The sequence below is a fragment of the Dermacentor variabilis genome, unplaced genomic scaffold, assembly GCF_050947875.1.
Source record: "Dermacentor variabilis isolate Ectoservices unplaced genomic scaffold, ASM5094787v1 scaffold_14, whole genome shotgun sequence".
In the NCBI taxonomy this organism is placed as follows: domain Eukaryota; kingdom Metazoa; phylum Arthropoda; class Arachnida; order Ixodida; family Ixodidae; genus Dermacentor; species Dermacentor variabilis.
The window spans coordinates 13,233,671-13,256,114 of NW_027460302.1; the positions used below are offsets into that span (position 1 = coordinate 13,233,671).

The 22,444-nt window shown below is 46.8% G+C and overlaps 1 protein-coding gene across 1 annotated transcript in view; it reads left to right on the forward strand.

Annotated features, from left to right (window-relative positions):
- LOC142567814 (bombyxin B-1 homolog) overlaps positions 1-19,955 on the forward strand; it is a 38,315-nt gene extending 18,360 nt beyond the window's left edge. The window contains exon 3 of the mRNA XM_075677959.1: positions 19,666-19,955. Coding sequence (XP_075534074.1) covers positions 19,666-19,832 — 167 coding nt within the window. The 3' untranslated portion in view covers positions 19,833-19,955. The remainder of the gene's footprint in view (positions 1-19,665) is intronic.
- Positions 19,956-22,444: the final 2,489 nt, after the last annotated feature.

Below are 22,444 nucleotides of genomic sequence, written 5' to 3' on the forward strand. Positions count from 1 at the left end.
GCCGCCAAAACTGAAGCGGGAAAAGCCTCGGCAATTTGTGGCACCGCGAGGGCCGCGGTCTTGCGCGGGCCAGTGGCGGTACGCACGAACTGGTGACGTCCTATCACGTGATGCGCGGACCGCGGTCCAAAAGAGCAATTTGGTCCGTCGTGTGGATCGGCCTTTACAGGCGAATGATACGTCAACGACATCCTTGATGGGGCGCTTGAGGATTTTTTTTTATTTGGGAGGGGGGAAGTTCCATTGGCCAGGATAAATGATATTTGGTATCACCATGGTGGTGCTCACCCGCACGACAGCAGCAGAGCTTGCAAATGGTTGCATGAAATATTCCCGCAGCAGTGGATTGGACTGCATGGGCCCATTGTTTGGCCGGTACGGTCAACAGGTTTAACGCCCCTGGATCGCTTTCTTTGGGGCTACGTGAATTATAAAGTATACCGGACACCAACCACAACATCAGAGAACCTGACAGGAAAAAAAGACAAGTCTGCAACTCGATCGGGCTGTCCAAAGGGCCGGCGACAGATCACGGTCTTCCGCCCCCGGCGCAGCTGCGGCCCGCGACTACGACAACGTAGTCCCTTAGGACCAATTAAGATTTCTTGTCTGTCTGTCTGTCTGCAACTCGATCCCTGATACCGTGCTCAAGAACGCCTAAGAAAATGTGCCTATGAGATGCCAAATGTGCATTGCAGCAAATAGTGATCTCTTAGAACACGCAGTATAATCAAAGGGTGCTTTCTGGATTGAAGGTGAGGGGAAAATCATTCCGGCCCTAACGCCGCCTCCCCACCCAACCCATTACACAACGTCGGCAGGCTGCCAGCTCTTGCCCATTTCAAGCATAATAAAATAAAGCTATGTTCTTGTTTTCTTTCGTCTCCTTAGACGCTTTATCGCTTCGGCACCGCTCGGCCAGCAGCACGCATTTGCGCCGTCATGCGATGAAACCCGCATGCCCAGATGCCTACACCAGACGTAACGCCCTGTCGCGGGCCAGTCTCGCTGCAGCCGAGCTCGTTCATCCATCGCTCGCTTGAGAGCAGCACAATAACAGTTTGCAATCGCCCCGTCACGTGGTATTTCTTCATATTTCGCGGGCTTTCTTTAGAACGTGTGAGATACACGTGAGATACATCGTTTTGGAAACAATTTATTGAGAGGTTTCTCAAGGTCCTCTACAACTTTGCGTATCACACCTGGGATCTGCAGCCAATACTTAAAAGTTGATTAATTAAGCATAACTAATCCGTTAGTTAAGGTGAAAATACAATATAGCCTAAGTCTAGGCCAGTGTCAACATCAAGCATTCGGTTCAAATCGCGTCTGGAGTGCCTTTCATTTTTAAAACTCTGTCTCAAGCTATGTGGGACAACCTGTATATTTTTCCTACAAATTGTGGAAGTAACAGAACGTGAAGTCACTTATTTGCCCACTTTTAAACTGCCAGTATTCGATGTGCTGATCGCGAGTGGAAGCGGTGAGCCGTGGGAGCTGGTCGCAGAAAGCTGTCACTTGACTCGCACGGCGGCATATAGGTTTAGATCCGAGATGCATTTATTTATTTATTTATTTATTTATTTATTTATTTATTTATTTATTTATACATGCATACATACTGCAGCCTCAATGAAGCTATTGCAAGATTGGGATGAACAACAAACATGCAAATATTTATACACAAACTTGCGTGAATTGTTTCAGTGAAAGCAAGTGGATGTTGCCCGGTAACGAATTCCAGACTTCAATTGCTGATGGAAAAACGGTATTTAAAGGAATCAGTGCGGGCAAAAAAGGTTGAGATATTTAGAGCATGATGACTCCTCCTACATGAGGGTTTGGAAAAAGTCAAACAGTTATTTAGAGAGGAGAGACGAGGAGAATTGATTAACGTGTGAAAGAATTTTAGGCATTCAAATTTTCGACGCTCTGCAAGAGAAGTGAGACTAAGTAGGGGAAGGGAGTTAGACGGCGAAAATTTCTTGTCATATTTCCTACAAACAAAACGCACTGTCTTTTTTTTTTGCACAGATTCTAGTTTTTTGACGTCACAGTGTTTGTATGGATTACGTACAGCGCAGCCATATTCGAGGATGGGGCGAATGAGTGTTTTATGTGTAATAGGTTTAGTTTCTTGAGGAGCAAGACGCAGCGTACGATGTAACCTAGGGCGCTATAAGGTAAAACTATTCCAAACTTTTCTATTCCATTTGTGCAACCAGCCCTACGCGATTGGTCAAAAACTTTTTGAACCGTCCCTGCTTAACCTGTCTGTCACGCGACGTCACGAAAACCGCGATAGCTCCCCGTCTAATATGACGTGTACACGATGATTAAGCATGATTTGACCGAACAAAAGAAAAATAGTTATTTCTAATTCGACGCCTTTTCGCCATTGGCCCTCGGCTATTGGTAAAATGTTTTCGGGCTGCACCCACTTCACCTGCCTGTCACACGACGTAACCAAACCGCGAAAACTGACTGCGTCAAAGTGACGTGTACGCGTTAAGGATGCATTAATATGCCGAACAAAACTGAATTTTCTTCTGAATAGCCGCAGGCTGCCCCGCTCTGAAAGGAATAAAATATCGCTGCCGCCGATCGCTCAGGCACTGGCTACTCTCACCTGCCGGAGACCATGGGTTTATTTCCGTATAATAAAACTTTTTGCGTGGCCGTGCAACGTTTTCAAGCGCTTTTGGTACGTTTACAACCTCGCTAGGCAAACTTTTCTTTGCTAAGGATCCGTTTTAGTGGAATTCTTAACCTTCCACTGCATGCCGTCGCGATTTTCGACCAGCCACCGCAAGATAAGGGAAAGCGGACCAATCACATACGCCGGCACCACCCTTTTCATCCGCTTATCGGTTTTCAGTGCACTGGCTCTTCCCCATCGAATTCCTCTCCACTTAGCGTGCTCCTCGCCTTTTGTCAGCCAAATAGGTAAGACAAGTCGCTCAGTGTAGGCGATGTTATTCGTTTTTCAAGCAAACAAAAGTGACCTCCTATGAACGAGGAGAGCGTTTGAGTGGTCTGTTCAGACAACCCTGCGGATGACCGCCCGATGCTTGCGTCGGCGGTTACGCAAATTTGACGTCAAGGGATTGGAATAAAAACATATTGGAATAGTTTTACGTTATAGGGCCCCTATTCTTTTAAGGGCCTTGTTACAGCTGACATCAATTTCTTTCGACTATGACGAATGGTGTGATAGTAGGATAATTCAATATTTGAATTCGAAGACCCTATTTAAAGTAATATTGTTAAAGGCATAAACAAAGAAGGAGGGGCATGAGCGCCGTGTAAAGGTGACGGAGACAGTTTTGGAAAAGTTGATGTTCATTTGCCATTCCTTGGACCAGTTGCAGAAGTCAGCAAAACAATTGTTAAGTACAACATGATCAGTTGGACATTTAATTGTACGATATAAAACGCAATCATCCCCAGAAAGGTGAACTTTAGCTGAGGTGTGTAGGGGGAGATCAATCATATAAAGCAGGAATAAAAGAGGCCCCAGTATTGAGCCTTCATGAAACGCATCAAGGGTGATTTAGTAGAGTTGAAACGTACATATTGCGAACGCATGGAAAGATAATTCGATATCCAGCCAACCACAGATCCATTTTTTAGTATAGCGAACAGCTTGTATATAAGTTTAGGGTGTGAGACAGTGTCAAAGGCCTTTGACACTGAGGCTCTATAAATATAGCATCAATCTGGTCACCTATGTCTAAAGTGCTGCTGATGTCGTGAACGAATTCTCTTAGTTGTGTTATGGTGCTGAGGCCACGTCTAAAACCAAGGTGGAAAGTGCATAAAATTTTGTTAGTTTCAAAAAATTCCATAACATGTTTAAAAATAATGTGTTCGAGTAATTTACCTTAATGTGCTGTTAAGGAGATGGGCCTATAGTTGGATAACAATTGAAGGTTACCTGACCCAAATAAGGGCAGAATTGAAGCAAGTTTCCACGAGGGAAGAAGGGTGGTGGTTGAGAGAGATTTTCTAAAAAGAATTGTTAGATATCTGCTGCAGCAAAGAGAGTACCGAATGAGAAAAACAGTCGGGATACCGTCCGGCCCACACTACCTTTTGATGTCTAAGTTAGTGATTGGGTTAAGTATTCCCTCAGGAGACAGATATATCGTCGATTGGAGGGTATGATTCGGAATGAAAAACGGAGGTTACAGAGTTATCAGTCAACAAGACAGAGTGGAAGTAGGTGTTAAAAGAAGCTATTGTCTGCGAATCAGAAAGTGCAACATTGTTAATTATTAACGTGTGTAGGATAGCTTTCCAAATTTTACGGGGATTAGTCATCATTAATTTCGGCAAGACTACCTCGTAATTAAATTTTTTGCAGCAACCATTTTAAAATAAAGTTATTTTTAGCGCTATGGAACTGCATGAGTTTTTGAGTCACCAAGCATTCTGATCGTAATCTGGCCACACGACGTGATAAATGCAAAAGGTCCTTAGTCATCCAAGGAATTTCCGTGTTGCTTTTCTTTGTTTTTAAAGAAATGAAAAGGTTGATGCACTTACTGACAAGATTTCGAAGAAACTTGTCAAAGTATTAGTATCGCTAGTGGTACTTATTAGTTTAAACTCATGAAAAGAATCGCATAGTGCGTCTGTTATTGCCGAAATATGAGGGCGGTTAAAATCGAGAAATCTGCAGTCGATACAGCGGGATTTAGGGCCGATGCCTGGTACTGAAATTAAAAAAGCATTGTGGTCAGATACTCCATCAATAACATCGCGTTCATAACCCGCACTAAAAAGAGATGTAATAAGAACAACAAGATCAAGCACTGAACTTTGCTGAGTGAAATCCTGAACGATCTGGTGCAGGCCACAGGATAGTGAAATGTGGACCAACTCCCGCCCGATAGCTACTTCGTGTCTGCTTACATTGAAAGAAGACCAATCACCACCAGGAGCATTAAAATCGCCCATACAGATAACGTTGGACGAAGAAGTATTATACCTATGCAAAACTTCACCTAGATTGTATAACTACTCACTATTAGCACCAGGCGGATGGTAACGACTCCTATAATCAAATACATAATTTCAAGTTTGACTTTACACCACAAAGACTCAGTATCAGGTGGGGCAGGGAGTACAGAAAAGTAAAGCTGACATTGGAGAAAAAGAGTAACATCGCCTCCTCTCCCGAATTTTCTCTCTCACCGAACCAGGGAGGGTGGGGGGTTACCTTAGAATCATGCACACCATCATGTAGCCCGGCCTCAGTAACACCGATAATATTTGGTGAGTAAGACGAGACGAAGGAAAGAAAATTAGAGAACTTCTTGAAACGGCTTCTTCTATTAACGTTTAAAATGGAAAGTTTATTGCCAGTACCGTGAAGTAAACTGGATTTGGTCATAGCAAGTGTTTCGCCGGGTTTAATGGAGCCAGCAGTTGATCTGACGAGAGTATTCGATGTGCTATCCCAATCGTATCACACCCTCTCAATAAATGCATGATCAAATCAAAGTTGGACAAATGAGTGCCTAACCCTTTGAGAGCAGGAGGCTTCCCAGAGCTTCTCGGGAATGTTGCGAACCGGGGGCGAGAAGTCTTCTGAAACACGAAAGCTAGTGGTTTTAAGTTTATAGCAATTCCTTAGCGCCAGCACCTTATCCTGAAAATCAAGGAGCTTCACAATAACGAGACGTGATTGGCTTCTCAAATAATTGCCTGGCCTATGACGCCTTTCGATACGCGGACATGCGATCTTAACGGTGTCCTGGAGCCACTTAACAATGTTGGAAGAAAGTTCCTTACAATTCTCGTTAGGGCCCTCGCTGAGACCATGTATAATAATGTTGTTTCTACGCGACCTGTTTTCTATATTGTTGTTTCTGCAAGAGAGAATTGATATAGCCTTTTGAAATTGCTGGATTTGACTGTGTAGGTTTCCATTAGATTTGCATTAGTAGGTTTCCACTAGACGTTGAGGGCGACTCCAGAGAACATACACGATCTTCCAAAGTCTCAAAGTTCGTGTTGACGAATGATTGAAACATTTTGATTTCAGAAATATCTAGAACCAGTTTCCTTTGGCCGTTTAGGAGTTCGGAGAGAATTTCCGCTACTTCGGGTTGTTCATCGACACCTGTCGACCAGGCTTGGGAGACAGGATTGCGCTGAGAATGAGCGTTGGGACTGTAGGCTTTTACTGAGCGGCGATGTAGAATTTAACCAACTTCCACATCGTCGGTCAATAAAATCCGGCGGGCAGCATTTAACAGAGCACAATACAAAGAAATATAGGCAAAACCATGGTTGCAGTCATGTGGGTGAGGGAACAGCACCATACATCGGTCATCAGAACGGATGCACCGAGAATTGGCAGGGTGACTCATCTGCGTTATAAGCAGACAGCGGATCAGCATGGTGCCAGCGCCGCTGTTGCCTCGCCCACTGAAGAAGAGAACGGCCGAGGACGCTTCTGTAGCCGTAAACCATGTCATTGTGGATCTTCATCATCATCATCAGCCCGGTTACGCCCACTGCAGGGCAAAGGCCTCTCTCATACTTCTCCAACCCCGGTCATGTACGAATTGTGGCCATGTCGTCCCTACAAACTTAATCTCATCCGCCCACCTAACTTTCTGCCGCCCCCTACTACGCTTCCCTTCCCTTGGAATCCAGTCCGTGACCCTTAATGACCATCGGTTATCTTCCCTCCTCATTACATGTCCTGCCCATGCCCATTTCTTTTTCTTGATTTCAACTAAGATGCCATTAACTCGCGTTTATTCCCTCACCCAATCTGCTCTTTTCTTATCCCTTAACGTTACACCCATCATTCTTCTTTCCATAGCTCGTTGCGTCGTCCTCAGTTTAAATAGAGCCCTTTTCGTAAGCCTCCGGGATTCTGCCCCGTAGGTGAGTACTGGTAAGAAACAGCTATTATACAATTTTCTCATGAGGGATAATGGCAACGTGCTGTTCATGATCTGAGAATGCCTGCCAAAGGCACCCCAGCCCATTCTTATTCTTCTGATTATTTCTCTCATGATCCGGATCCGCCGTCACTACCTGCCCTAAGTAGATGTATTCCCTTACCACTTCCAGTGCCTCGCTACCTATTGTTAATTGCTGTTCTCTTCCGAGGCTGTTAAACATTACTTTAGTTTCCTGCAGATTAATTTTTACACCCACTCTTCTGCTTTGCCTCTCCAGGTCAGTGAGCATGCATTGTAATTGGTGCCCTGAGTTACTAAACAAGGCAATATCATCAGCGAATCGCAAGTTACTAAGGTATTCTCCATTAACTTTTATCCCCAATTCGTCCCAATCCAGGTCTCTGAATACCTCTTGTAAACACGCTGTAAATAGCATTGGGGAGATCGTATCTCCGTGCCTGACACCTTACTTTATTGGGATTTTGTTGCTTTGATTATGGAGGACTATGGTGGCTGTGGAGCCGCTATAGATATCTTTCAGTATTTTTACATACGGCTCGTCTACACCCTGATTCCGTAATGCCTTCATGACTGCTGAGGTTTCGACAGAATCAAACGCTTTCTCGTAATCAATGAAAGCTATATATACAGGTTGGTTATATTCCGCACATTTCTCTATCACTTGATTGATAGTGTGAATATGGTCTATTGTTGAGTAGCCTTTACGGATTCCTGCCTGGTCCTTTGCTTGAGAGAAGTCTAAGGTGTTCCTGATTCTATTTGCGATTACCTTAGTAAATAGTCTGTAAGCAACTGACACTAAGCTCATTGGTCTATAATTTTTCAAGTCTTTGGCGTCCCCTTTCTTATGGATTAGAATAATGTCAGCGTTCTTCCAAGATTCCGGTACGCTCGAGGTCATGAGGCATCGCGTATACAGGGTGGCCAGTTTCTCTAGAACAATCTGCCCACCGTCCTTCAACAAATCTGCTGTTACCTGATCCTACCCAGCTGCCTTTCCCCTTTGCATAGCTCCCAAGGCTTTCTTTACTTCTTCCGGCGTTACCTGTGGGATTTCGAATTTCTCTAGAATATTCTCTCTTCCATTATCTTCGTGGGTGCCACTGGTACTGTATAAATCTCTATAGAACTCCTCAGCCACTTGAACTATCTCATCCATATTAGTAGTGATATTGCCAGCTTTGTCTCTTGACGCATACATCTGATTCTTGCCAATTCCTAGTTTCTTCTTCACTGCTTTTAGGATTCCTCCGTTCCTGAAAGCAAGTTCAATTCTATCCATATTATACTTCCTTATGTTAGCTGTCTTACGCTTGGTGATTAACTTGGAAAGTTCTGCCAGTTCTATTCTAGCTGTAGGGTTAGAGGCTTTCATACATTGGCGTTTCTTGATCAGATCTTTCGTGTCCTGCGATAGCTTACTGGTATCCTGTCTAGCGGAGTTACCACCGACTTCTATTGCAGACTCCTTAATGATGCCCACAAGATTGTCGTTCATTGATTCAACACTAAGGTCATCTTCCTGAGTTAAAGCCGAATACCTGTTCTGTAGGTTGATCTGGAATTCCTCTCTTTTCCGTCTTACCGCTAGCTCATTGATCGGTCAATGAGTTGTGGAACTTTGTCCAATGTATATATACTGTTATGATTGGGGGTTCAATCCCATCGCTCGTGATCCGTTGTCAAGATTGGAGTCGGGCATAAATTGGAAGGTAGCTGGCCCATGCCGTCGTCCAACTTATATACGCTGAGGACGTTGACGAAGGGAAGGACTGCTTCTCATCGAGAGCGAGGAATATGGGTTTATTTACAGTATTTATATCAGTGTACCATGACTCTTTGAGAAAGTACATCATTCTAACATGACTGTTTGAGAAAGTACATTAGTCTAACATGACTGCTTGAGAGAGAGAGTGTCCTGAGCAGCCGCACAACAGCGGTTTTTAAACACTCGGTCCTCTCCCGATACCCAGGTGACAGAAACGGCAGTCCAAGCACCGTAGGTGAGTTGACCAGGCACCGAAGGGGAGACTAAGCACCGTAGGGGAGACGACCCGGCACCGTAGGGGCAGTTATTCCCAGAACTGCAGCGCGCCCGCCGGCCGCCCATTGTCTGGCGTCTTGGTCGGCGCGCGGGAAGGGGTGTCAGTAGATGTTCCTGCGGCTCAGTAACAATAGTTGGTCCGCCGAGCCCGTTTAGTTACAATGGCGACTTCGTCAAACTTGGCTCCAGCGACGGAGAGTCGAGGACGCACGTATTGTTGTTCACACACAGTCCACTTAGTCACGCCGTTGCTAGAGGTGTGCGGCGACGCTCCCGGAATGTTGCCGCTACTGTTGCAATTGGTTGGCAAAACTTGCACTGCAGCTAGCCGTTCTTAACAGCGCCTCCATGGCCCGGAAAATCTCGACTGTCTAGTGCTGACAACCGCTGGGCAGGAAGAGAACGGTTGGTGGCCAGGGGGTGATGCCTTGGCTCGCAGCGACCACTTGTGTAATGATGTCATTGCCCCAAAACATCCAACAAGGACAGGCAACTGCAAAATGAACCCCACAACACGGCTCTGCGCCGATATGACGTACCTTGGCTCTCACTTTAGACCCGCTAGGCTTAAAAAAAACATAAGTGCAGAAACAAAAAAAATGCTGCATTTCGCTATGCCAATTTCTGAAGCAATTTCGTGCTGACAAATTCAGCAATCATGGAGGGAATAATGCTAAATGAGAGGGGATCTTCTTGGCTTAATAAAATTAACACTAGTAACCCTGAAATTCAGGCGGGACCCTCAAACGCAGAATTCAAATTAGTCTGCTCAAACCATCCGCATTGCTATGCAACTTTCCCTTCTTATATCTAACGGAGAAGTTGTACTCTTGGAGAGTGAGACTCCACCGGAGCAAGAGGCCATTGTTGTGTGACATTTGATTGAGCCACATCAGAGGACAGTGGTCGGTCTCGAAGATGAACTTCGCTCCGTACAGTAACACGACAACTTCTGGGCGGCTCAAACTAAACAAGCGCATTCCTTCTCTGAAGCGGTGTAGGCTTCCTCTCTTACATTTAGTTTACGGCTGGCATAGAGAATAGGATGCTCCTCGTTATCGTCGCCGACCTGACTAAGTACCACGCCCATACCTCTGTCGCTTGTGTCGCACTGAGCTATGAATTCCTTTGTGTAGTCTGGCGCGCGAAGCACAGGACGAGAAACCAATAGCGTTTTCAAACTTTGGAAAGCGTTCGCTTTGTCCTTATCCCAGTGTACGCTACTTGGTGCTCCCTTTCGGAGGGCGTCCGTTAATGGACTTGCCATTTGCGAGCAATTCGGAATGTACCGTTGATTGTACCCCACAAGTCCCAAAAAATGACGAAGGTCTGTTTTCGTGCGCGGCTGAGAAAATTGTCCAATCGTAGCTATTTTCAGCTCGGCCGGCCGTCTCGTGCCTTGGCCGACAACATGGCCCAGATAAGTAACCCGTGAACAACCAAATCTACACTTTTCCGCTTTCATCGTTAAGCCGGCTTCCCTCAACCGTGAGAACCCCTGTTTGAGGTGCGATACGTGTTGAACCCAGCTGTCCGAAAAAATTGCTACATCATCCAGATATGGCAAGGCAAACTCCTGCAAGTCTTTTAGGACAATATCCATTAACTTAGAGAAGCTAAACGGGGCGTTCTTCAGCCCGAAGCTGAGTGCGACAGGGCGAAAAGTGCCTGCAGGTGAGATGAATGCGGCGTAGCGGCTGGCACTTTCTGAAAGGGGAACTTGCCAGTACCCCCGCACGAGATCTATAGTTGAAATGTATTTAGCAGCGCTAACTCTATCAATTCGTTCCTCAATGTTGGGTATCGGGTACAGCTGATCCCTAGTGATGGCATTTAACTTCCTCTAGTCAACACACGGACGAGGGTCCTTGTTACGGGTTTCTACCAGTATTAGCGGTGACGTGTAGTCACTCTCAGCGGGCTCAATAACTCTCAACTCTAACATGCGCTGTATCTCTGCCTCCATAATTTCTCTCTGTCTTTGGAGACACCCTGTAAGGCTTTGATCTTACGGGTTCGGTTGATGTCAGCTCTATTTCATGCGTTATTAGTTATTACCTGCGTTATTACCTGGCCGATCGCTGAACCTGTCGATATATTCCCCTAACACCCCTTTTAGCTCATCTGGCTGCTCGGGTCTTAGAGCGTTCGAGCTTACCGAATGTTTTACAACTTCTTCTAGGCCGATTTGAGAGTTGGAGGTCGCCTTATACTCCTTAAACTTGGTACTAGTGCCATCCTGCTCTTTTAGGGTATAGTTAACGACTCCACTCCGCTCTACATACGGGTTCATCAAATTGCAGTGATATATCCTCACCGCTTTCCTGATACCGGGCATTTTCAGAGCATAGTTAGTATCTCACAGTTTGTGCAACACTTTAACGGGCCCGTCCCAGTGAACTTCAAGGTTGTTCTTTCTTGAAGGTTTGAGGATGATTACCTGGTCTCCGGCGTTAAACGTACGAAGCCTCGCATTCTTGTCGTAATAGAATTTGGTGTTCTTTTGAGCTACTCTCATGTTCTTTCCGACTAGTTCTTGGGTTGCGCTTAGCCGCTCCAGCAGATTTAGCACGTATTCAACCAATGTAGCACTGTCTCCTCTTTCCTCCCACATCTCTCTTAACATTCTCAGTGGAGAACGGAGTGTCCTCCCATACACTAGTTCTGCTGGCGAGAACCCTGTGGCTTCATGTGGAACCGTTCGCAAAGCAAACAAAGTTGCCGGCAGACAATTCTCCCAGTCCTCCTTGTGCTCGTAACAGAGCGCACGAAAAACTCACTTAAGCACTGAATGCCACCTCTCTACACTATTTGACTGAGGGTGATAGACAGCACTGTGTATTAACTTTACCCCGCACTTTTTCAAGAATGTGGAAGTCAGTGCGCTCGTGAATACTGACCCTTGATCTGCCTGAATTTCGGCTGGAAACCCAACTCGTGCAAACACTGTCAAAAGCGCGTCTACTACTTCGGTGGAGCTGAGCTCTTTCAGAGGGATTACTTCTGGAAACTTCGTAGCAGGACACAGCATGGTAAACAAGTACCTATAACCCGATTTTGTTTTTGGAAGAGGCCCTACCGTGTCTATTACAAGTCGTCTGAAAGGCTCTGTTAATAAGGGCACTACCTTTAGTGGGGCTTTCCATGTCTCTCCTGGTTTACCCGAGCGCTGGCACGCGTCACATGATCTTACAAAGTTTTCTGCGTCTTTGAAACAGCCAGGCCAGTAGTATTCCATAAGCAATCTTTGATTTGTTTATGCCAAGGTGGTCGGACCACCCATTTCCATGACAGAGACTCAAAAGGTCCTCCCTAGACTTAGTAGGTACGGCTCACTGATCTAAACTCCTACCCTTTCGATCTCTGTAGTTCCGATACAACAATCCTTCTCTCTCATGTATCGTCACGTTGCGCCTAGCAATGCCTTCTTTAGCTGTGTGATGTAATTTAGCTAAGTTCTCATCATTCTTTTTCTCGGCTGCCAGTGACTCTCTATCCACACGTAAGCGCTGATCAAAGTTCTTCGAGGCCGGTGATAATAACGACCCTGTCTCGCTTGGGATTGCGTCAGCTTGCTCTTCCTGCAGGCTTGAACGTTGACACTCTAGTGCCACGCTCTCATTGAGCTGGTCAGCTGGCAGGCTCTCCTTAACTGATTTGTTGTCCCTCGGGCATAGCTCGGATACGGGTATTGAAGTTATACCTTTTTCTGCTTCCGCTGGAGCAGCTTGTGCATTTTCAGCCGAAAGCGACGCGATTTTACGAGCTTGGCTGCGGGTCAATGCCTGTTCTATGCCCTCTCCCAGCTTAAGCCCTTTTTCACGCAGTAACTGATTCGAACGATTCGAAAAAATGTAAGGGTACTGCAGTGACAAAAATTTTGAAACTTCAGCCTCGGTCTCTAGGTCCCGGAATGGTCCACAGATTTTGACTTTGGCAATGGGCAGACATACGCTGTGTTCTTCTACAACCTGTTTTATCCATGCTACTACTCCGGTGAAGTCATCTACCGTCACGTAAAACGGATGGACAATGTTCATCGCGGCGGCACTGTCTCTTAGCACTCGGCATGGTTTGCCATTAACTTGCAGGTTGTGAGGATAGGGGCTTAAAAGTTCCATATTCTCGTTTTTTTCCTCTACGTAGGAAAAAACTACGCTAGTCTTCCCGCAGTTTACAGCTATATGTCCCAGTTTGTGGCATTTATAACAACGTATCGGCCTAAAAGATTCGAATTTTCTTTCCTGTTCCTTTTGTGCGGTTTCCCCGTTAAGTTTCTCCTCGCTCTATTCTACGGGCTTTTCCTCCACGTCTACAGGCTCCGATCGTTTAGTCTGCGAACCCTTTTTGAACGGAAATGGTTTCCGCGGTCCATTTCGACCGTCCCAATTTTCGTCCTCGCCGTTCAGCTTTCTACGGGTTGCGTACTCTTCGGCTAATTCAGCCACCCTTGCCACAGTGTTTACATTCCCTCTGTCTTGCACCCACAGTTTCACAGCTTGGGGGATGTTTTTGTAAAACTGCTCTAGACACATGCATTCAATGATCATGTCTCTGCTGTCGTACGTTTCCGCGCTTTTCAGCCACTCGACTAGGTTGGCCTTTAAGCTATATGCAAACTCCGGATATCCCTCGCTATCTTTCTTGCCTGTGCTCCTAAACCTTTGCCGAAACGCTTCGGCTGAAAGGCGGTATTTCTTCAGGAGACTAGCCTTAACTTTTGCATAATCATATGCATCCTGTGCACTGTGTCTGGCGATTACCTCTGCAGCCTCACACGGCAACGTAGACAGCAACCGCTGTGGCCATGTACTCGGACCGAAGTTCATCTCACAAGTCCTTCCAAAATTGCTTAGAACAAGCCTATGTCGGTCCCGACTTCAAATGGCTTTAATAGCCTGTCCGTGCGGTATGATTCTGCCTCACTTGATCGTCCAGAGCCCCTTCACTTCCTTAAGACAACTCCAAACGTTTGCTTTCAAATTCAAGTTGCATTTTTCTTAACTGGCTATCTTTATCGCGTTCCTCTCTCTCTTGTTCTTTTCTCTCTCGTTCTTCTCTCTTCTTCAGAAGTTGAAACCCCATTTCAATTTCTTCCTCACTGGCCTGATCGAAAATTAGCTCCAATAATTCCGATTTTAGCATTTCCTTGCGTACGTCTAGGCCCAGTTCCTCACCAACAATCAACAACTCGTCTCTCAGCAGTGTCCTTAACTCCATGATTGCTGCTTTACTGCCTTGATCCTGCTCGCTAAATCTAGCTAGGAAAACACAACATAGCTAACACTCAACAATCTAGCTTCCCTACTGTTCTAAACAGAACAACCACAAAATGAAGCCTAGAGAGTCAAAGCAAGAACCAAGCACTCACCGCAGTCACAGCACCACGTCGCAAAGTCAATCTCACCGCTGTCAGCCAGTTGTTATGATTGGGGGTTGTAGGAGTTGAGGAGGACGTCGGGATGAAGAACTTGGGATGCCTTTTTTACATTATTTACAGTGAGAGTCAATTAACAGTCGTAGAGTCATTACGGGCCGGCAGCAACTCGGACGTTGCGGCCCGTCGCAAGAAGTTCGAGAGAGATGAATCAAGGTATGCTCTAGGAATCCTCTAGGAATGCTCCCTTGCTGCTCCCGGTCTGCGTCTTTTAAGCTCTTCGGTGTCGATGAGACACGTCACGTTCAGCCAATGGGAGAGCCCGCTCAGGTGACGCCATTTTCGGCCAATGGTAGGCGCCCGTGCGACGGAGTCACACCCGGCGAAGTGAGTCGCTCCTTGGTCCCCCTGCGGTCTTGCCTTGCTGACTTGCAATGCGCCGTGACCATAGAGGGAAGGGGGCGACGCCGCCAAGTTGTCACGGCGCATTACAGCCGTCCGGTTGTCACGGCGCATTACAGCCGTCTTGCTTCGGGACCCACTTTACCCGCCACAGTGCCAGGCTCTCGCTTTACTTTCGGGAAGAGCCAAGCAGTGAATAGCTCCACCGGCTGCACACGAAGTGGGGTCCGCCAACTTGTTTGCTCGTGCCGCGCCTAGGGAATATGGCATCCGTGCGTCTTCGCTCCTCAATTAGCTGTGGTGCGATTCGATGTGGTCTGGGGAAATCGAAGTAGGCTCAGGAAACGGTCCCGTATCTAACAGGGTTCAATCCCATCACTCGTGATCCTTTGTCAAGATTGGAGTCGGGCATGAATTAGAAGGTAGCTAGCCCATGCCGTCGTCCAACTTTTATACGCTGAGGACGTTGATGAAGGGAAGGAGCGGTGGCGTAGCTAGGTCGTCTGGCACCCGGGGCCCATAGGTCTTCTGTCACCCTCCCCCTCGGATGTAGTCGAGGAAGGCGAGGATATCAACAATTTCCCGGTGTCTTCAGACGTATATGACAACCCCCCCCCCTCTGGCCCCTTGCACCCGGGGCCCACGGCCCCCCGCCCCCCCCCCCCCTCCCCGTTGCTACGCCACTGGGAAGGACTGCTTCTCAACGAGAACGAGGAATATGGGTTTATTTACAGTATTTATATCAGTCTAACATGACTGTTTGAGAAAGTACATCAGTCTATAATGACTGCTTGAGAGAGAGTGTCCTCAACAGCGGTTTTGAAACACTCGGTCCTCTCTCGAGACACAGGTGATGGAAACGGCCGTCCAAGCACCGTAGGCGAGTTGACCAAGCACCGAAGGGGAGACGAAGCACTGTAGGGGAGACGACCCGGCACCGTAGGGGCATTTATTCCCCGAACTGCAGCGCGCCGGCCGGCCGCCCATTGTCTGGCGTCTTGGTCGGAGCGTGGGAGAGGGTGTCAGTAGATGTTCCTGCGGCTCAGTAACAATAGTTGGTCCGCCGAGCCCGTTTAGTTACAATGGCGACTTCGTCAAACTTGGCTCCATCGACGGAGAGTCGAGGACGCACGTATTGTTGTTCACACACAGTCCACTTAGTCACGCCGTTGCTAGAGGTGTGCGGCGACGCTCCCGGAATGCTGCCGCCACTGTTGCAATTGGTTGGCAAAGCTTGCACTGCAGCTGGCCGTTCTTCACAATACCTGGTAGCAAAGCTTCCATAGGAGGCCACACGTTCAAAACATGGCGGTTCATCGGCGGTTCATGGGGCTTAGCGCCATCTGTATGTGGTGGGAACACTTCCGACGGAAGAAAAAATAATGCGACGCCATATCCGTTAAAAACAGAAGGGACATCATTTTGTTTTCGAACACACGAAATTTGTTTAGTTGGCCTGCCTTTAGAGCTATATATTCAAATGCCCCGCCATTTCACCTAATGGGCCTTTCGAGCTCTCAGCGCGGAAAACGATGCAAGGCCAGCGGTACGGTCTTGGAAATCGCACCCCAGCACAGAACATACTTTCCTGGGATGCCGACGAAAGCTTTAGGTGTAGAGTGCTGATCCTATCGTCGGATGCCAAGTCTTTCGGCCAGCGCAGCCGCACGAAACAACTAAACAATTATCTGGCGGTCGTAACTTCCTGCTTTTGACTGAACAGCTTGTGAAGCGATGAAGCTACCCGCTTCGCCAAATTCAGACAAACTTCAATAAGCAAAAAAGCACAACGTGTGAGGGGGGCGTATTTCAACAGGTGAACTTTACGACCGCGCCTTTCTGCACATTTCAAGAGCTTCATTGCATTGCGAACGATAGCAGCGTCAACGCCCCTGTAACGATGGACGCTGAAATGTAATTAATAATGAGAATAAAAATGAATAAACTTGTATTTTCCTAACTGGTAACGAATATATAAAATAGACCAGGAATTTTATTTTCGTTGAATGAATCTAACTGTGTCTCTCTTGAATTAAATAAAACGCTTTTTTTCTTTCCCAATGTTTGTTCCCTCCAAACATGGTCGCGCTTCAATCGCTGCTCCCATAACCACCCTTGCTGATGTCGGTGACAATTTGTACTGAACCGCTTTTCGCCTGAAGCTTCGAGCTATTTGGACGGACCTTGCTTGGTCTGTCGGTGATTGGGCGGTGATCTCCAGCGGAGCATGCGGGATATGGACCGATGACGCGAGGAGCCGCTGTTATCCGCAAGGAAGATAGGGTCGACCAAGCGTTGACCCCCCGGCATATCCACGGCACGGCGAGGGAACGATGATAATTGCAAGTGCAGCGTGACGTCAGGGATTTGCGCAGCAGCCTTTTCGAACATGGAGGCAGCAAGGTAGCCGGTGAAGTGCGTGATAAACAGGCAGCGGATCAGCATGGTTCTCGCGCCGTCAATTATTACGCGGTATTTTAGGACACAGATGTATGAAACAATAGGTTACATGATATTACATGACGCCTATGCGTGTATTTCTTTCATATGGGGCGTACTATCTTTTGATTAGAAATGCGAGCTGTGAGAGAAGTAATCGCTGTATACGTTATCGAACTGCCGTTTGTCAAATACCACGTTACAGGAGACGTCGACGACTGTACCAACGCTGGTAGCAACATCTTGTGACACATTTGTACAGTTCGTTAGATACATTTTGTTTGAAGTGGTGTTTTTGAAGAAGAATGGTAAAAATGAGCTGCATGTCAACGATTACGTCGTTTGTTGCCAACGATTAACATGAGCTGCTAAGTAGAATGCGACCGTAGCCCTGCGTTCTTTCTAGTGTAATGTTGTGCTACAAGATGGGGCGCCCAATGCGGCCGCTGACGTAAATGCGATGTTAGATGCGGTGTTTCCACGGGAGCTTTTCTAGAAATTCTTTCAATGTACCTGAAGTCGACGCTGATTGGGTGGAGAAATTAAGTTTTTCTGCAGAAATCAGGTATTTGTGTTGTCTCAAAAGTTGCCCCTATTCTTAGCAATAGTTACCTGAGTAAGGTTGACAGCAGCTTAGAGACAGTCTTAGCTAGGTGATAGCGTTATCAAGATATTTCGTTACGTTGATGATTACCTAATTTTCTGCAGTAGGGAAGAATTCCATTCCGCTGCTACCTCAGTAAGTGAGCAATTTAATCTTTATGGAGGAGGATTAAAGTTTTCCGAAGAATTTCCTCAGCGAGGTGTAATTCAATTTCTTGACATTTCCTTGGTATTCGAACAAAATCACATTTGTTGGCAGTACTACCCAAGATCTTCGATTCCATTGCTAAACTTTCAATCCAAGCATTCCAAAGTAGTAAAAAACGGAATTGCCATGTCGTGCCTTAAGTCTTCCCTCACCCGATGCTGCATGCACAAAATGAGCGCCAGTTTTAATGCGCACGTCTGGCGCCTATTAGAAGCAGGTTATCCTAGTGTAGCGGTGGCCACTGTGGCTGAGCGCCTAAAGAAGTCGGTCTCGAGGGGGACGGACGTAATTACAGAAACCAGTAATAGCAGAAAAAGAATAGTGGCTATTCTGTACATTCATTCAGTGTCGCACAGGCTTAAAAAAGTTGCAGTAGATATGATGTTAATGTTGCTTTCACGGCTCCCAGTGAGCTAGGTAAGATATGCGCTGCCATACAGAGGAAAAAAAGAGCAGGTCAAAGGCAAGAAAACAGATATTTGTCCAGTGAAGCACAATAAGAACAACAGTTTTACTGACTGTCGTATGGGTGTGGTTTATAATATTCCCCTTAGCTGTGGCCAGTTCTACGTAGGGCAAACGGGACGGTGTATCAATCAGAGGCTAATGGAACATAAAAGGCCGTTAACCGGTGGATCACCTTCTAATCTTTCCCTACATTGCCAAGATTGTAACTGCATGCCAGAGTTAGATGAATGTGCGATATTTACAGACATAAGAATGAAGATATGCGTCTTATGGTAGAGGCATGGCATATCTATAATGGTGGAAGTGCATGCATGAGTCAGCCTTCGATTACATTACATAAGGGAGAGATTAAGTGCCTTAACAGTTATCTCTCACGTAGATCGGCACATGTACACGACTGACACGTGGTGATACCATTCATGAGCTTGCGCAGATGAGTTTTTTGTCTTCTTTCTTTTTTTCGCCTCAGTGCTCCCTTCAGTTCATAGCCGGAGTTCGTGTTGTCCACTTCTCTACTCTTGTGTCCTGTCTGCACGCCTCAGCTCTTTTTTATTTTGCATTATGAATCCTTACCAACTAGCTCAGCTTTCTGTCGTTCTAAAATAAACGCCTTGACGTAGTAGTTCTGTGGAAACCCATAAGGTAGAGAAAAATAATTAATAAAGGGAAAATGAGACTTCCACCTATACGTAGCTAAGTGCTACAAAGGAAACCCACACGGGTTCCTCGAAAGGAAAGCTTCGCAGGACGAATTTTTCTTCAACTGCGAAGCTTTCCTTTCGAGGAACCCGTATGGGTTTCCTTTGCAGCACTTAGCTAGGTTTAGGTGGATGTCTCCATTTTCCCTTTATTAATAAACACCTTATTTACAACAGAAACGCAAGATAAAACACAGAACCCAGAGCACTGAATCTTACTTTTCTACATTTTTGTCTCCGCATTGGGGCAAATGCGAAACCGACGCACGTGGAAGCCAAGCTCATTCCAGTTCTAAAAAGCAGAAAAAAAGCACTGTAAAATGCTGACAGGATATTTGGCGTAAATTAACACATGTTCATGCAGAGCCCCGCGCGTTAGTTTCCTTCATTGCCACAAACGTTTGTCCGCGAAATATAGACAGAAAATGCATCGCTTTGCCGTTCCAGTGCTAATGTGGGGTTTATTGTTCCTGTCGCAGGCCAACGGTTCTTGATGTCTGGAGAAAAGCCCACTGCGCTGGGCTTCCTTCATCCCGAGACGGCCAACCAGCTGTTGGGAAAGCGAAACTCGCCGGGCGGCATCGTGTTCGAATGCTGCTACAAGGCGTGCAGCATTGCCGAAGCGCAGAGCTATTGTCTTTCGTAGTCACAAATGTGGTGGTGGATCGTGAACTCATTTCTCAGAAGCACGAAGTGACGATGGCGGAAATGGCGCGCAAGATAAAATGAAGCCCCGCCGGAGGGGAACCCTTAACTGCGTCGTCTCGTGGCATTTTGCTGCCTTCTGCGCAGCATGCGTGCGCAGCAGGAGGCGCTCGAACGTATCGCAGGAACGGCGCGCCCTCCGCCTGGTTGGCGCACGTCGAGATTTACGGGAACGCCGCCAAGTCAATTGGCTTGAAGAATGACTTGAAGAAATCAGTGCTACAAAGACGCGGACTAAAAGAAGAACATGTACGACGGACAGGCGCTGACTTCCACTAAACGTTTATTTGAAGAAACAGGAAGAATCAGGATAAAATAAATCTTGCATCCACAAGGTAAAAAGCAGCTTTAACATCCAGGTTACAAGGCTACGCCTATAGCCGGTTTCCCTTCGCACTTAGTTTCTAGCGTTTGTGATAAGCTTCTTCAAAAGGTCAAACAGGTAAGGGAGGGCATTAAAGGGAAGCTGAAGAGTTTTCCAGAAAAAATGAGTGAATGGTTGAAAATGAGTGGACTGTACGTAATGGTTTTCAACCTTCTGAATTCGAATATCGCATCCAAATTGGGCGAAAGAAAGCGCAAGCAGAGTTTATTTGGACGAAAAGTGCAGCGGCAGACCCGGGACAACTCGCACGCCTCGTTTCCGCCTGTAATTGGTCGGGCGCCTCGTGACGACAACAATGGTGTTCGTCCGGACCGCCCGCTGCCGCCACACATTAAGCACGGTGCATGGTGGTTTGACACTGGGGGTTTGGTGAGACGGTAATGGTAAATTTCGAGAGCCTGCGTTTATCTGAGGAGTTCGGCGTTGCCCCCTACATGTACGTAGCCGGCCTCTCCAAAAAGCAAAAAGATGCTGGTAGCAAGCAGTGCTTTCGACACGAACGAAAGCGAGGTGTTAACATCTCCTCGTGTTAGAAATGTTCATTGGTGAGCATGCTTTTTTGCAAAGCTGTATTCAGCGATCCAGTGAGTTCGTTTCTGTTATGTTGTTTGGGTTTGTTGCGTAGGGTTTCAAAGATGCGACGGCACGAAGCCGCGAGTGACAGACTCCATTTCTTGAGAACAACAACTCTGGCGGCCACGACTGGCCTAGCCTTTATTAAAAAATGTCGGATTTGTAGGGGGCGCCAGGAGATACATAACACGCCCCTTTTTGAGTGACGATTACAACAATAAAACACGCACTTCATGACGTTCAGTTCTGAAATCTGGCCGGTGGCCGTATGGCTCTTCCAGCCCTTGTCACGTATGTCGAAGCAAGTCTTGCTTCTTCAGGATAGTTGTGAGGCGTAGCATCGTTGGCACTTGTTGGCCCCGATTCATCAAGGGTGTAGTCTTCTGCTGTACGAGTGGCTTCACGGACCATTTGAGTGCGTGGCCTCAGGTGCACACGGTTACGCACATAAATTGCTCCACTTGTAGTTTGCACTGTGTAGCGCCTTGGTTGAGGACCAACCTGTGTGACGACTGCTTTTTTCCAGTCATTCTTGTGCCTCACCCATACAGGTTGATGTTTCTTCAGAGGTGCAAGTATGCGAGTGTGGTTGTCTCCATATCTGTGCTGTGCACTCTGTCTGCGTTTGAGGAGCTTCAGATGTGCATCTGTGGGGTAGTGTGGTTTCAGATTATGGGGCAAGGTCGGTATGAACGTTCTCAATTTCCTGCCCATTAACAACTCTGCTGGGGAAGATGCTTTAATGGTTGGGGTGGCACGGTAGTTGAGGAGAACCAAAGACAGATCTTTGCCATCGCTGTGCGACTTGATCAGCATGGACTTAACAATCTGTATTGTTCTCTCGACCTGCCCATTGGACCTCGGGTAGTGGGTGATGACGGTTCATGAGCAATATCCCATTCTTGCAGGAATGCTCTGAATGCCTGCGAGTCAAACGGTGGTCCCTGATCAGAGATAAGCACATTGGGGAGTCCAAACCGTGAAAAGATGTTCTTCAGGACCAAAATAACTGAAGTTGACGTAGTGGTTTCCATACGTTTCACTTCAACGTACTTTGAAAAGTAGTCAACAACAACGATATATGTATTGCCTTGACAGCGAAAGAAATCAACGGCCAACTTTTCCCATGGTCGTGCTGGCAGATCTCTGTCAAGCAATGGTTGCAGAGGGTTTGCCTTCTGGGTGGATTGGCAGGTGTCGCAGCTTGAGACAAGGGTGGCAATGTCCTTGTTGAGTGTGGGCCAATAAACACTCTGGCTTGCTAGTCTTTTACAAGCCACTATACCACGATGTGCCTGATGGAGTTTCTCAAGAACATCAGCCTGGAGAACTGCTGGAATGACAATCCGTTGACCACAGCAAATGAAGCTGTCTGTGATATACAGTTCACTTCTTATGTGAAAGTATGGTCTTGCCGTAGGATGAACATCACTAGGGTGATCAGGCCATCCTTGTTGAACGTACTTGGTTAGTTGTTGCAATACTGGATCCCGACTTGTTGCTTCCTGGATCTGGTTGAGCTTGGTGGGCGACGCCTGAACCAGAATGGACACCAACAGTCCTGGATCACTGTCTGCAGTTTCCATCTTGGATTC